Raw genomic sequence first — 15744 nt, forward strand, 5'->3', positions numbered from 1 at the left:
AGTATACACCCAAGGAGGTATTTTCTAAAATCAGTTTTCTTTCAAGTGCTCTCTACTCCCACTACTGAATTTGGTTATCTCCTAAAATGTGAGAAACCAACTACAACTAATGATAAACCATCTGCTCATTATAAATGTGAGGTTCAACAAGTAATACATGTAGAATATTTATTCAAGTGAGATAATAAGCACTCATTGTTTCAAGCAGCTAAATTCTGAGGTAGAAAGTTAAATGGCCATAGACAATCCCCCTAGTAGTAGCAGCTGAAGACCACACACCGGGTGTTGCTGCTACTGCTGTTTTCACTGGTGGGAACACAACATGGTGCAGTCAACACAGAGAAGTCCTTCAGCTTCTTATCAAATCAAATATTCACTAACCATGGGACCCAACAGTCCTACTTCTATCCCCACAGACATAAGTACTAAAATGTTCAAAGCTGCTTTATTCTTTAGACCCCAGAATGGAAACAATCTGAATGTACGTCAGAGTGAATGGGTCCACAAATTGTGATACAGTCATGCGATGGAATACTACTCTGCAATTAAAAGTAATAAGCTACTGATTAAACTACAACATGAATGACTCTCAAAAGCATTATAAGAGTGAAGGAAGCCAGACTAAAAAGACTACCTACTCCACAAGGCAGTAAACCCTGGGCATCAAATGGTTGTCCTGTTAGTCTGTGGCCAGTATCAATGTACACTTTTATTATTTTCATGATAAAGTCTACCAAAAGCTCATATGGGTACTTATAATCAGCTATAAAACTGAACTCCTGCGGCTGGGACTGTAGTGGCAGAGTGCTTGCCTAGCACGAGTGAGGCACTGGGTTCCATGCTCAGCAGCACCACATAAAAATAAGTTAAAACAAACAAACAAACAACTGAACTCCTTAAACTGCCCCAGGGCTAAAAGAAACATTTCCAACAGAGAGAATGGTAATAAAAGCCAAAAGTGTATCTAAAGTTGAATTACTTTGTTACATAATGATCCTTTCCTCACTGTTTCTATTTTGGCAAAGTGAACATGAAAAGCACAACTACCTTGAGATGAATTTAGCACTTTTTACCAAGGTCAAACTACTACCATGTATTATACTAAAGCTCTACAGTATTCTAACCCACAAAATTTGAAATTATAGCTTGAGAATCCCTATGTGAAGGGCTTGGAACCTGAGTATTTTGGATTTCTTCAGATTTTGGAATATTTGCATATACATAATGTGATATCTTGGGGATAGGACCCAAGACTAAACAAGAAATCATTGATGTTTCATGTACACATTATACATGTCCTGAAGGTAATTTTACATAATATTTTTGGTATGCCTGAATTTTGACTGTAACCCACCATATGAAGTCAGGTGTGGAATTTTCCACCTGTGCATCATACTGGCGTTCAAAAAGTTTCATATTTTGAAGTTTTTCAGATTTGGAAATAGGGATGCTCAATCTGTATTTAGAGATGTACTGAAATGCATTTCCAAGTTAAGTCAGCAAGGGAAAACCCTTCCACGTTCTCAGGACCTAATGATTACCCACAGATCCTTTAACTTTCACTGTCGGAAAAGAGGAATCAGCAAGCCCCTTCTTGTTGCCTGGGGCTTTACAAGGTAAGAAGTGAGCTCACCTGGGCATACTGTTCCAGAACTATGGCTGCATCACTGTGCTTCCTCTGCTCAACTAGCTTTCCTGCAAAGATAACAAAAAGTTTTGTCAACAAAATTGAAGATTTTTTTTTTTTTTTTTTTTTGGCTAAAGTGCTTCCTTAATTTGTCTTTATTATGTATCAAACAATGTACTTTGTAAAAGTTTCTGTGAGAGGAGTAAGAACACACATCATGGAGTCCTATCTTAAACAGCAGTTAAAATCTAAATTTAGTACAGATTTTGAAAATCATATAGTCAAAATTAGCCTTAAAAAATGCACGCATATGTGAAACTGACCTGGTATCCCTCACTTATCCATTTCATCCTTTAACAGGAAGAGACTGCTGTTTCTTTGGTTGAGCACTAGATGGAGGTAGCTGAATTATGTTTGGGGTCATGCAGTGTCCTTAGCTTCTAGAATCAAAAGCTTCTAGAATCAATCAGCCCAGATGAGAGAGAAAAAAACCCTCTAGGAGGGGCATAGGAGACCCAAGTCTTATTAAGAGGCAGGCAGATTCATGTCTCCCATCTCGTGCTCACTCTGGGGCTTTAGGGAAAAAAAAAGGGGGAGACTCGCCTCCACTAGTTAGTTTTCTTTCTTCTGGTGTGCGTGAACCGCCTCAGGTAAACGGGCACACAGTGCCTGCACTGTACGGCAACGCTCAAGACCTTGATCACCGCCCTCTGCGCCTTTCATCTCAGAGAACCAGATACACTCCATCATCACAAGACACAGTAGACGTTCGCTAAGAGTTGTGCAGAGTATCAGGGAAGCTACTAGATCCTCCAAGAACAGAGCTCAAAGGTATGAACTACCAATAGTGTAAATTTATAAAAAAGTTATCATGGATCCAGAATAAATAATTAAAAGGCCTAAAAATAAGTAATTGTCCACACTTGTAAAAACAGGGACTACAGAGGAGCCTACAGATCTTAATAACCAGAAAAAGAAAAGTAAAGATTTGACACATTTTCTAGTGCCACAGGAAAAGAAATAATAACAATAACAAAGGAGGATATGTATGTAAATTCAACAAGCTATAACTTGGAATTTTTTTAGGACTGCTTTTTAAATTTTGAAACCATAACAGTGTTTACAAGGCTTTTTGAATATGGTTTATCCTCTCTGAAATTTCAGGATGGAGTTTAATCCTTACTGTGAGGTTGTTAAAAGGGTGGACATTTAATCAAACTATGGCATTTAGAGGTGGGACTTTGGGGAGCTGATTAGAATTAGATAAGGTCATCAGTGTGGATTTCATGATTGAATACTAGTGGTGTTATAAGAAGGGGGAGGGCAATCAGAACACACATGCACAGTTCTTGTTTTTTTGTTTTTGGTACCAGGATTGAACCCAGAGACTTTTGTTTTTTGAGGCAGTCTTGCTAAGTTGCTGAGGGTCTCCTTAAGGTGCTGGGCCTGGCCTTAAATTTGTGATCTTTCTGCCTCAGTCTTTGGAATTATTGGAATTACAGTGTGTGCCCCTACACCTGGCTTCAAGAACACTTGGAAGCACACTCCATCTTCTCGGTATGACAGATGTGGGCACCACCTCAGGCCTGCCAACAAGAAGGCCGTTACCAAATGCAGGCCCTCAACCCTGAACTGTAAGCCAAAATAAAACTTTTCTTTACTACTTACCTAGACTATAGGTAAGTGATACTGTGCTATTAGCAACAGAAATTGGACTAGAAAAGGAAGGCAGGGAAAAATATACCAGTCATTCCTTTATTTCAAGGATGGCCAAGAAGACCAGAGCCCTACACACCTCTTCTCACAGCCTCCTTACCCTCTCCTGCACTCAAAATCAGACCCTGGTACCAGCCCCAATCCCTAGACTCTGAAGCCACCAACTTGCCTTCACTTTCACACTGCTTATACATTTGGCCTTTCTTCCACTCCATTCCAGGAAATTGCTATTATGGATTCCAACAACCAACATCTATGCCAGAATGCCTCCATCCCCAAATTCATCTTTACCTTTTTACATGGCACATAGCCAGCTACACTGTTAGGTGTGGCCATAGATAGATAGATGTTTGGTGAATGATATGGAGTAGAAAGGACAGTGTAATTTTGAGGTCATTTCCAACTTAAAAATAAGTGTCTTCCTATTATTACTCTCCCCCACCCCCACAAGGACTGGGATATGGATGGAAAGAGAATCAAGCTGCAACCACCTTAGAGACCATGGAGGTGCACAAGGAAGGCTCTATCAGTCCCCATGTGAGAGAGAAACTGCTTTCTTTAGTGTGCCATTGTATTTAGGGGCTCTTGTTGTAGCAGTCTGACCTCTACCCTGCTTTAGAATACATCATTCTAAATTAACATTAGAATGATGTATTAACATTTAGAATACATCATTCTAAATTTTATCAGTGAATATGAGCTGGCTCAAGGTATTTATCTGAAAAATTACCAAACCAAATAAAAACAGAAAACCTTTTGAAGAAGTAGAAAATAAATAACCATGCTCACCTGCCAGAGTTCTACCAAGGTCGGCCAGCTGGTCTTTGGTCAAATGAAGCTGGGCTGCCACACAGAGGGCTTGCTGCCAGCTGCCACATGTCAAAAAGGCTGAGAGAGCCTTAGAGTGGGCGCCACAGCGGGCAAACACAAGCCCCGCTGGCTCATGCAGCTGCTCCTGCATCAGATGCTCCCCATAGGCAATGCTGATAGCCTGTGACAACAGGAGATTTAGGATAGATGAGGAAATGTGACAATTTCTTCAAAGCCCTAGTGTAGGCTGCCTTAATCACCGCAATGGTGTCTCCTGAATCACTTGGGAGAACCCTACGGTTGACCAGTTGGTTCAATCATTTTTCCATTCCAGACATTACTAGAAATGTACATTTATTTATTCAATGATTATTGGGCCCTACTCTAGCCAGTGAGAATAACACAATGCAAAAAATAAAACCAAACAAATGATAAAGCAAACAAGAACTGCCACCAAGTTCCTGCTGTTGTGGCAACAGAGAATGAATTCCAGACAAGAACAGGGTCCTCTGGGAGCTTGGTGTTTGACACCTAATCCAACAATGAATGGCCTTTTGAAGAAGACTGAGAATTTCTACAAGCACATGGAGCTTAAGGAAGGGCAGGGAAGAGGGCTGCTGGCAGTGGCACTGTTACATAGTGTGACATCTGTGAAACTATCTTCAAGTAATGGGACCATGGAGAGTGGAAGAAGCTGGTGCTAACAACACAGGCAGGGACTAGCTCAGAGAGGGCATGTGTGTGATCTGTGGATGAATCAAAAAATCTGTAAGAGGCATGGTGGTTAACTGCAGGGACGTGGGGGTCAGCCTGGGCCCCGTATCCCAGGTCTGCCACTTTGTAACTATGGTAGGTGGTGTCCTCATCTGTACATTGTCCACAACACTCTATCAGGTTATGAGGATCACATAGTACACCAAGTTTATAAGCAAAGTTGTCTGGAAAATAAAAAGCTAAATACATGTTAAAAAAAGCAAAAACCTAAATTGTCTCCCTTTCTCCTGAAATAATCAGGAAAGATGTGTATTTTTCAGACTGACCATCATGCATCATGAGGCCAGACCAGAGAAGGGCAGGAGGGAAGCAGCTGTGGTGTTCTAGATGAGGAGTCAGGGGCAACCCCTTGGTCTCTGCCCTGGGCGATTCTTCATGACAGATCAGGGTCATCTCCCCAGATAAGAAGTTCAAGACGAGGCTAACTAGTTTCAGGACAAGACAGGAAACCAAGGACAGTGTTATGTACTCAGGACACTCACCTCAGCCCTTTCCAACCAAAGCACAAAGCCTCATTTCACATACCTGGTACTGCTGGGAGTTTGGCGGATATAACTTCAGAGCTTCCTTATACAAATTTTTATCTTTAATTAAATTTAAGCATTCTGGGAAGAACTCTGGTCCTGCAGGAATAAGATTCACAGAAATAAGGCTTAAGACTTTGGAAGCAAAATGGATTTCACTTCTACCAGTGGTCCCCAAACAAAATTAATGTGGGACCTTTTTAAGACCTTTATATAATCAAGTACCTGGGGAAGTACCCCAGGAATGTTTAATGGGCACCATTGCAGAATCTGAGGCAGGAGAAGCACTAACCAGAACCAGCATTCTACTAGGAATTCTTCCCACACTGTCCACCTGGTGAGCTTATTAAACACACACCTTGGTCCTCCCTCAGACCAGCTGAGTCAGTGTCTCTGAAGAAGCCCAGAGGTGAATGTTTAACAAGCATTCCAGGTGATTCTTCATTGTCCTCAGGTCAGCCCTCAGTAAAGAATCCCAACTGCTCCAGCATAGGTTGAGACCAGGTGACAGAGACCAGCAGACGCTGTTCTTCTCCTCAGTCACTGCCAATTAAAACTATCTCTCAGGGTGCTCGACAGGGCCATCCACTCCAGACATGCCAGGGCTCCATTACATGTGGCCAACAGTACCAGAAAGGATAGTGCTTTGACTCTGAGGCACTGAAATTAGGAGGTATTCATAACCCAAAAAGGATCTGATCTACATTCTTGGCTAGGAAGTGGCTCCTAGCCAATTTGCTTTACCCTCGTTTCTCAGAACATAAGGCAAAACAAAATGAACAGACAACATGGTTACAAGTTTCAGGAGTGGAAACTGAAATCAAATCAGTCTCTTTCTAAAATAACCTTTAATTTATACCTTGCCTAGTTCCAAAGAAGATCTGAAACAAAAATAAACATACTAATCCTCAAGCTTACCACACTTGCTGAGGTGGCCAATGGCCTTTTCAAACCGTTTCAAGTATTTGTCTATAGTGAATCGCTGGTAATTAGTTTCCATTTTCTTAAGAGTATTAAGAAATGGAAGATATTCTTTGGGATCCTAAAAAAATAAATGAGAATATTATTTCTTGTGATATTTACATATAAAAATATGACATTTAACCATAGCAATAAATTCAGAACAATATGATTTTAAATGTATTACTACAGTATGGTGTTAATCATATATTATGTAATACCTAAAATCAAACTACATTGAAGAAGTTTTGGTAAAAATGTTTTCCCATATAGTGTTTTTAGTTCACATGTGGAATAATAATAACTACTCCTTAACTAAATCTCACAAAACACAGGCTAAGAGGGAAAACAAGGTTATACTCTAGAGGTTATGCAACAAAGGCACCCAAATGTCTCCTAACAGTGCAAGGCGCTGCTCCTGGTGCTGATTTCATGACATGCTCTGTCCCCCTGATTTACAAAGAAAACAGGTAAAACAAAGCTAAACTATACTGAGTTGACAAAGAACTCTGAGGCCCTGCCAACCTACCATTTATTGGCACTACCATCTCTATATCTTCTCTAACCTTGTGCCATGCCCTAGAAGTCGACTGTTTTTCTTCCTAAAGAAGAGATGCATCCTGTTCATAAGACAATTTCAGTGGACAAACAAGACGAACACATTTAATGATATTGGGAAAGAACCAAGATAGAAATAATTAAATGCTCATGACTGTGACCTGGAGATAACTTGGGTCAAATTATTTAATCAACAAATATTCATTAAACACTGGATAAGTACAAAGAATGCAGACGCAGCCCTTCACTTCAGGAAAGGTCCACTGTAGGAGGAGAAACTATGCTAAGCAAGGAGAGGCCCTAGGTGCATCAGAAGCACATGAGAACATCTCATCCAGTCCCTGAAAAGGGAGAGGGGGGCAGGAAGGGCTTACTGGGAGAGAATGAGCCAGGCTACCAGTGAGGGTGGCAGCAGTGGAACCTGTGGGCCCAGGTGGCAGACATAATGCTACCTGCAAAGGCAAGGGGCAGTGTGCAGTGGGGAGGGTGACAGAGCACTGCCTTTTCTTCACAGGCAAAGAACAAAATATGCCAAAAGATGAGAACAGAGAGGGACACAGAGGCCAGATTGTAAAAAGGATCCTCAGCAATGTGATGAATTCTGAATCATATCCTAGGGGCAATAAAGAGCTCATGAAGAATTTTAGGCAGAGAGTACTGACTGGAAACAAGATGGGAAGAGAGGCCCTGAGCCTTTCTATCCTATCTTCCATGCTTCTACTTTACAGTGAAAAAGAGAACCACGTGATGAAGAACTGCGATGGAACAGAAATTACTCATGGTATTTCCTTTATCAGAGAACGGTTCACACATGTGCCTATAATCTTAGAAATAATGACAGAACTTTATTTTACCTCCTCAACCCAGGAATCAAAACACTTTGATAAGCACAGAACTGTGACACACGAGGCTTAGTGGGCAGGCTCCAGAGACTCACACATCTGCCTCAGTCCTGTACCCACAGCCTATCAGCAAGAAGCTGTACTCTCAGAAGCTGGGGTTCAAACTACTGTGATTATATAAACGAGACCCCAATGACGCAAAGGCAGTCATTCCACATACCTTTTGTGACTTCTCAGCTACCATGAGGACCAAATCAAAGTCGTAGGTCCCAAGAGAATGATCATATAATTCATTGACATCCACCAGAAGCAGTAAGTATTTCAAGGCCTCCTCTGCACTCACAGTACCAGGAGCAGACGCAGCATTTTCTGTTGGTGTTTCAGAGAACAAAACAGAACAGAACCTTTGGGGACAGAACCCCACAAACTTAACACAACCGAAAATAAGGAGCAATAAGTTCTTCTGACAGTTGGATACCAGATGAGCATATATTTTTGACTCTTTTATCGTGCTTTAAAGGGCACCGCTCGAAAAGGCCAAGTCTTAAAATGGTAACCAAAGGCCACATGTTAACTCTGGGATGTGACGATGATGAGGTAATGGTCATCTCAGAAGACCAGTGACTGTGAGGCCATGTTAAACCCTCTATCTGTGAGCAGGTCTCTACCTTGAAGCTCGTGTACCTTCTGCAGGACAATCTCCAGTTCTGGGGTAGTTTTCTTCACATGAGATGTGAGTATTGACAGGCAGTACCTGAGGTAACGAGTGAAGAACACCAGAATGAGAAGGAGAATAAGCTGGACAAGGACAACTACACATCTGTTTTTCAAAAGACGCCAGTAACGACAGCGCCCATACTTGTGAGGGTCGATGTTCTCCATGGCTGTCCGCATGGCATCACAGATAAGGTCAAGTTTTTTCTCACTGGTACCACTGGACTGTTGGATGCTGCTGTTAACGGGCGGAGGGTACATAGTCTTCGTGACATCTTCTTCCCTAAGAACAAGTGTGTATGACCAGGTCACTAACAACACATGGCCCAGTGATCAAACTACTAAAGTATATCCAGCTTGCTTATAAGACAAAAAATAAAAATGGCTTTGGAAAACAACTTAATTATTAAAATGCTGAGAAATGAAACATATCCACAAGACTTGAACAGTAACAGTCATAGATTTATATTCATATTAGCATCAAAGAGGGTATACTCAAGGTGTCCAGTAATAGGAATAAACGGTATTATATTTACATAATGGCATATTACTGAGCAATAAAAAAGAAAGAACTAATCACACACACACACACACACACACAGATGAACCTCAAGACAAGCTGAGTGAAAACAGCTTTACACAGGAAGAGTAAATACTATATTTGACTTCATTTACATGAGATTCTTTTTTTTTTTTTTTTTTTTTTTTTTTGCGGTGCTGGGGATTGAACCCAGGGCCTCATGCTTGCAAGACAAGCACTCTACCAAGTGAGCTATCTCCCCAGCCCTTACGTGAGATTCTTGGACAAGAAAAGTGATTTCTGGGGCTGGGGAGATAGCTCAGTCGGTAGAGTGCTTGACTTGCAAGCACAAGGCCCTGGGTTCAATCCCCAGCACCGCAAAAAAAAAAAAGAGAAGTGATTTCTGGTGAAACACTTGGAACAGGGATGGGACATGAGGACTGACTGAGAAGGAATTTGAGGGAACTTTCTGAGAAGGAAATGCTATCTTGCCAGGGGTTCAGGTTACATAAAGCATACATTTGCTGAAACTTGTGCCTTTCACTGCAGAAAATTCTGACCTCTAAAAATAAGACCAAAACTAGTCCATAATCAAAGAATGTATTCTAGTTAATGCTATTCAAGGTGAAGTACTAGGAGGCAAAGAACTGATGTTTACAGTCTTTGATATTTGTCTAATACAAGATGAATGACAGATGGACAGATTACAGATAAAGCACATATACAAAAATATAAACTGGAGAATCTGGGTGATGGTATAGGACACTTCGTGGACAATTCTTTCAGTTTTTCCATGTTTAAAATACTTCATTAAAACTTTAGGGAAAAACTCATTGCAGAGAAAGACACCATTTGATTTTCATCTCTTAAGAAAAAAAAAGTTTTAAATGTAGGCCTACAAATCTAGTCAAATAATTCTGAATGACAGCTTACAAAGTCACAGTTTTAAGTAAGCTGTTCTTAAAACAAAAAACCTACCAGCATCTAAGAAAAACAGTGATTTTTGAAAATTGAACAATGGCTTTTTTCTTCTCTATTTGTTTGATTTCCTTAACAAGAGAAAAAATTATGGAAATGATACTCAATTATCAAAGTACTTACTTTAATTCTGTGAAAAACAAATTAATATGATTTACAGAATCTATCTGTCTTATGAAGGTTTCCACATTTTCAAGAAATGCCTATGAAGAAAATGGACAAATATTTCAGTTCAGATCATATTAGTCAAAGTAATTAAGTAAGCAAGGGTAAATGTCAGACTTAGAAAGTTACCTTAGGGTTATGATCATGAATCAGGTTGAGATTAATTCTCAGTTTTCTCATGCACTCAAATGCTTCTTTGAACATAAGTCTGGAAGGATACAGAAAATGGATAGATAGGGTATTTCACAAAAATTTAGCTCCTTGGGTCCAGCATATTTTCCTTTTTATATAAACCAAATACAATCAGATTAGAGTCTAAATGTCAAACAACTACTACTTGACTTCTACTCTGAAATTACAGAATGAAAAAATGAGGTACCAGATTATTTTCTCCTTAAAGGTGTGACCGAATCATCATGACAGCCTGAGGACTTGTATTGTCCCCATATTTTCACAGCAGACAATCATCAGAGAACTGAGGTCTATCATTTTAACAAAAGATTAACATAATATAAAGTTTTATAATACAAATTTGCTCCAAAAAGATTCAGAAATTCAATCATTTGCTTGATGACAGTGGCTCAGGGGCCCATCCATAAATCTGTGGAGAGCTTTGGCTTTCTACTGGGATGAACACACACACATCTGGCACACAATTTCCCAGGGTTCACAGGCCACCTACACCCATGGTTAAGCCCAGGCATCGCCCTGGGTTAGGAGGAGCCCCTTTGTGTGATAAGCTTTATGATCCTTTCTCCTAGGAATATCTACTACAACATAAAATATGAAAGTAAAAATACAGAGGGGATAAAAAAAGCAAAGTGTGAGATTTGATTGAAGATATCTAGGGGTGGATCCAAGATTTCGGACTAGAGGGAGGCTGCGTTCCTTGTCACTCTGTTACTCGGGTTTCAAGCAGAGGATATCTGTTTCTTGGAGAGGCAGATTTTACTGCTTATCGATCCCCTGCTGTTTACCCCATTTGTCTACTGCGATCACCTGCAGTCAGCCAGCATATTGATGCCTTTTTGAGTGGAGACTGCTCACTGTCAGGAACCTATCATCCACCATTTGCCAGGCTCTTGCCAGTCCATCGCCTTTCACCTATCCATCATCTACCACCTGAGGTTCACCTCCCAATCGTCCGACAGCAGTCAGCAAACTGATCTCAGACCACCAGTGGAGCTTCAGTTGCCTGCTGTTGCCTGCTGTTGCCTGGAAGTTCACTGTTACAGTACCTGCAGGTTTGGTTATATGTGGCTGCTGCCATTTTGAGACAACAGCCAGGCCCCGTAGGACCCCTGGCCAGACTGACTGAGCCCCGTCTCCAGGATCCCTCAGCCCGACCAATCACTCCCTGCATCCTGGGGCCCTCACATCGACTGACTGCTCTCTGCCACCAGGACCCCCAGACTGACTGATTGTACTTGCCTCCAGGATCCCGCAACTAGACCCAACACACTGCACCTCCAGGACCCCTGCCTGACCAACCGCACCTGAGGTGCAGCACCCCATTTGCCAACACATTTGGAAGCCAGAGCGGCCATCTTGGATAACTCTGGAAGTCATAGCTCCGATCTTTTTTTTTTTTTTTTGCCGTGCTGGGGTGTAGCTCCGATCTTTAGGTGGGGCAAACCCATCCTGAGACGCCTGCTGGAGACTGGAAGCTCATTGTCAGGTATCTCTCATGCATAAGGCTACTGAAGACTGGGAGGTTGGAATACTATATGACTGCTATAGTGTAGATTTTCTTTTTTCTCCTTATTGAAAAATTTTAAGTTTTTATTTCTTTACTTTTCTTGCTCTCTTTTCCTTTTGTTTACCTGTTCCCTCAGAGTCTCTTTCTCCCTTTATGCATGCTAACAACCAACTTCTTTTGATTATACTCTCACTCTTTCTATTATCTAGAACTTCTATATATTCTTTTCTTATCTGATTAACAGTTACATCCTATGTCCCTCTGCATCCTCTTTGTCCTCAATTAGAAACTGCAGATCTTACTGAAAATCTGTTTGTTACACTGAAGATAACAACTGACCTCACTCTGTTTATTATGACAATATTGTTAATGTCCTCATAGGGGCTATTTGGTCTAGGATTGCATACTGTCTGAACAGGGCACTGCTAATATTGATCTCCACCTTAAAGAAAAAGTTTTGAAAACCTATAGGGTCACTATAAGCCTATGGGGGGGGGCGGGAACTGCAATATGCCAGATCTGCACTGCTGGAGGGGAAGATACATGAACAACATGAAAAAACAAGAGAAGAAAATGATCCAAACAAATCTAGATTCTATATTAATAGACTCCAATGACAGTATGGTAGAAGAAATGTCAGAAAAGGACTTCAGATTATACATGATTAAGATGATTCTTGAAGCAAAGAATGAGATAAGAGAGCAAATGCAAGCAATGAATGATAATACCAACAAGCTGAAAGAGCAACTGCAGGAAGCAAAAGATCATTTCAACAAAGAGACAGATTCTTAAAAAAAGAGAAAAACAAACAAACAGAAATCCTTGAAATGAAGGAAACAATAAACCAAATAAAAAACTCAATGGAAAGCATCACCAAAAGACTAGACCACTTGGAAGACAGAACCTCAGACAATGAAGACAAAACATTTAATCTTGAAAATAAAGTGTCCAAACAGAGAAGATGGTAAGAAATCATGAACAGAATCTCCAAGAACTATGGGACATCATGAAAAGACCAAATTTAAGAATTATTGGGATTGAGGAAGGCACAGAGATACAAACCAAAGGAATGAACAACCTATTCAATGAAATAATATCAGAAAATTTCCCAGGCCTGAAGAATGAAACGGAAAATCAATTACAAGAGGCTTACAGAACACCAAATGAACAAAATCACAACAGATCCAAACCAAAGCACATTATAATGAAAATGCCTAACATCCAAAATAAAGATAGGATTTTGAAGGTTGTTAGAGAAAAGCATCAGATTATATACAGGGGGAAACTAATATGGATATCAGAAGATTTCTCAGCCCAGACTCTAAAAGCTAAGGGTCTGGAACAACATATTTCAAGCTCTGAAAGAACGTGGTTGCCAACCAAGAATCCTATACTCAGCAAAACTAACCTTCAGATTTGAAGATGAAATAAAATCCTTCCATGATAAACAAAAGTTAAAAGAATTTACAAATAGAGAGCCTGTGCTACATAATATTCTCAACAAAATATTCCATGAGGAGGAAATGAAAAACAACAATGGAGGTCAGCAAAGGGAGGAACTACCTTAAAGAAAAATCCTTTCAAAGGAGAAACCAAGCCAAGTTAAAACCAAAAATAAGCCCAAATGACTGGGAATACAAATCATATCTCAATAATAACCCTGAACATTAATGGCCTAAACTCATCAATCAAAAGACATAGACTGGCAGAATGGATTAAAAAGAAAGACCCAACAATATGCTACCTGCAAGAGACTCATCTCATAAAAAAAGACATCCACAGACTAAAGGTGAAAGGATGGGAAAAAACCTACCATGATCACACGGACTCAGTAAAAAAGCGGGGGTTTCCATCCTTATTTCAGATAAAGTGGACTTCAAGCCAAAGTTAGTCAGAAGGGATAAAGAAGGACATTTCATACTTCTTAAGGGAACCATAAATCAGGAAGACATAACGATAGTAAATATTTATGCCCCAAACAACAGTGCATCCATGTACATCAAACAAATCCTTCTCAATTCCAGGAATCAAATAGACCACAACACAATAATTCTGGGTGACTTTAACGCACCACTGTCACCACTGGATAGATCTTCCAAACAAAAACCAAACAAAGAAACCATAGAACTCAATAACACAATCAATAACCTAGACTTAATAGACATATATAGAATATTCCATCCATCAATGAGCAAATTCACTTCTCAGCAGCACATGGAACCTTCTTGAAAATAAACCATATGTTATGCCACAAAGCAGCCCATAGTAAACGCAAAAAAATAAAGATACTGCCTTGTGGTCTGTCAGATCATAATGGAATGAAATTAGAAATCAATGACAAAATAAAAAACAGAAATTACTCCAACACCTGGAGACTAAATAATATGCTATTGAATGAAACATGGATGACAGAAAACATCAAGGAGGAGATAAAAAAATTCTTAAAGGTAAATGAAAATGACGATACAACATATCAAAATCTCTGGGACACTATGAAAGCGGTACTAAAAGAAAAATTCAATGCATGAAGCGCATTCAAGAAAAGAATAAAAAGTCAACAACTAAATGACCTAACATTACAGCTCAAAGCCCTAGAAAAAGAAGAACAGAATAACAGCAAAAGTAGTAGAAGACAGGAAATAATTAAAATCAGAGCTGTAATCAATGAAATTGAAACAAAAGAAACAATTCAAAAACTTGACAAAATAAAAAAAGTTGGTTCTTTGAGAAAGTAAACAAAATAGACAAAACCTTAGCCACACTAACAAAAAGAAGAGAGAAAACTCAAATTACTAAAATTCGTGATGAAAAAGGATATATCATGACAGATACCACTAAGATACATAATAATGAGAAGCTACTTTGAAAATCTATATTCAAAAAAAACAGAAAATACTGAAGACATCGACAAATTTCTAGAGACATATACTCCTCCCAAACTGAACCAGGAGGACATACACAATTTAAACAGATCAATATCAAGCAATGAAATAGAAGAGGCTATCAAAAGCCTACCATCCAAGAAAAGCCCAGGACCAGACGGATTCTCAGCCAAGTTCTACAAGACCTTCAAAGAAGAATTCATTCCAATACTTCTCAAAGTATTCCAGGAAATAGAAAAGGAGGAAGATATCTATAATGAAGGTTTTCCATACTTCTAAGTTTAAAATACTTGTTATCTGCACACATAATTCACAATGAGCTAATTAGTCAAACACATGGCACTTACTTGTCCAGCCACTTCCGAATCTGAGTTAAAACGAGGGCTCGATGATGAACGACTTCTAAGTTTCCCCTTGGCATCTTAAAATAAATCAATTAAAGCAATAGCATTATTAATTCAATGAAGTAAAAAAATTAAATTGCCAATTTTACCTATTTTTCATAAAGAACTACAATAATTCTATAAAATGAGAATGCTAGTAGTAGAATCTAGTTGTGCTCAAGATGTACCTTAATTTATCAGAAAAGCTTCCCTTTAGCCTGTATCAACACTTTTTGGTATAAAGCTACCAGACAACCTAGCCAGAAAAGTTTATAATAAATTATTTAAAATGATAAGAGAGTCAAAAATACAATTTGCAAGACTAGTTTGGTACTGACTGAATAAGAATTAGAAAGCCTAAAAAACTGGCTTACCTGTAATATAAGCTTTGTATCCTGGGGCACAACTGTGACAATCCGTGAACCCCTCTCTACCTTCCGCAGAATTTCTCCATTGGACACGTGATTGCTGCACAGAGCTGCCTGTAATGCTAAAAGTACCACTGGCCTTAAAAATTCTCATGACAAGCCACTTTCCATCAACTGCACTTGAATCTGCACATCAACTGAAACAGACTAATTAACCAGGTTCC

At 39.6% G+C, this 15744-nt stretch overlaps 1 protein-coding gene across 3 annotated transcripts in view; it reads right to left on the minus strand.

The window, feature by feature from the left end:
• ELP1 (elongator acetyltransferase complex subunit 1) overlaps window positions 1–15744 on the minus strand; it is a 58865-nt gene that overhangs the window by 14783 nt on the left and 28338 nt on the right. For all 3 annotated transcript variants that reach the window (XM_079111975.1, XM_079111976.1, XM_079111977.1), the window contains 11 exons: window positions 15527–15642; window positions 15117–15190; window positions 10318–10396; window positions 10147–10226; window positions 8671–8808; window positions 8480–8565; window positions 8032–8180; window positions 6370–6493; window positions 5453–5550; window positions 4133–4334; window positions 1634–1695 (listed from right to left, as the gene is read on the minus strand). In XM_079111975.1, coding sequence (XP_078968101.1) covers window positions 1634–1695; window positions 4133–4334; window positions 5453–5550; window positions 6370–6493; window positions 8032–8180; window positions 8480–8565; window positions 8671–8808; window positions 10147–10226; window positions 10318–10396; window positions 15117–15190; window positions 15527–15642 — 1208 coding nt within the window. The remainder of the gene's footprint in view (window positions 1–1633; window positions 1696–4132; window positions 4335–5452; window positions 5551–6369; window positions 6494–8031; window positions 8181–8479; window positions 8566–8670; window positions 8809–10146; window positions 10227–10317; window positions 10397–15116; window positions 15191–15526; window positions 15643–15744) is intronic.

The sequence above is a fragment of the Sciurus vulgaris genome (assembly GCF_902686455.1).
Source record: "Sciurus vulgaris genome assembly, chromosome: 15".
Lineage (NCBI taxonomy): Eukaryota > Metazoa > Chordata > Mammalia > Rodentia > Sciuridae > Sciurus > Sciurus vulgaris.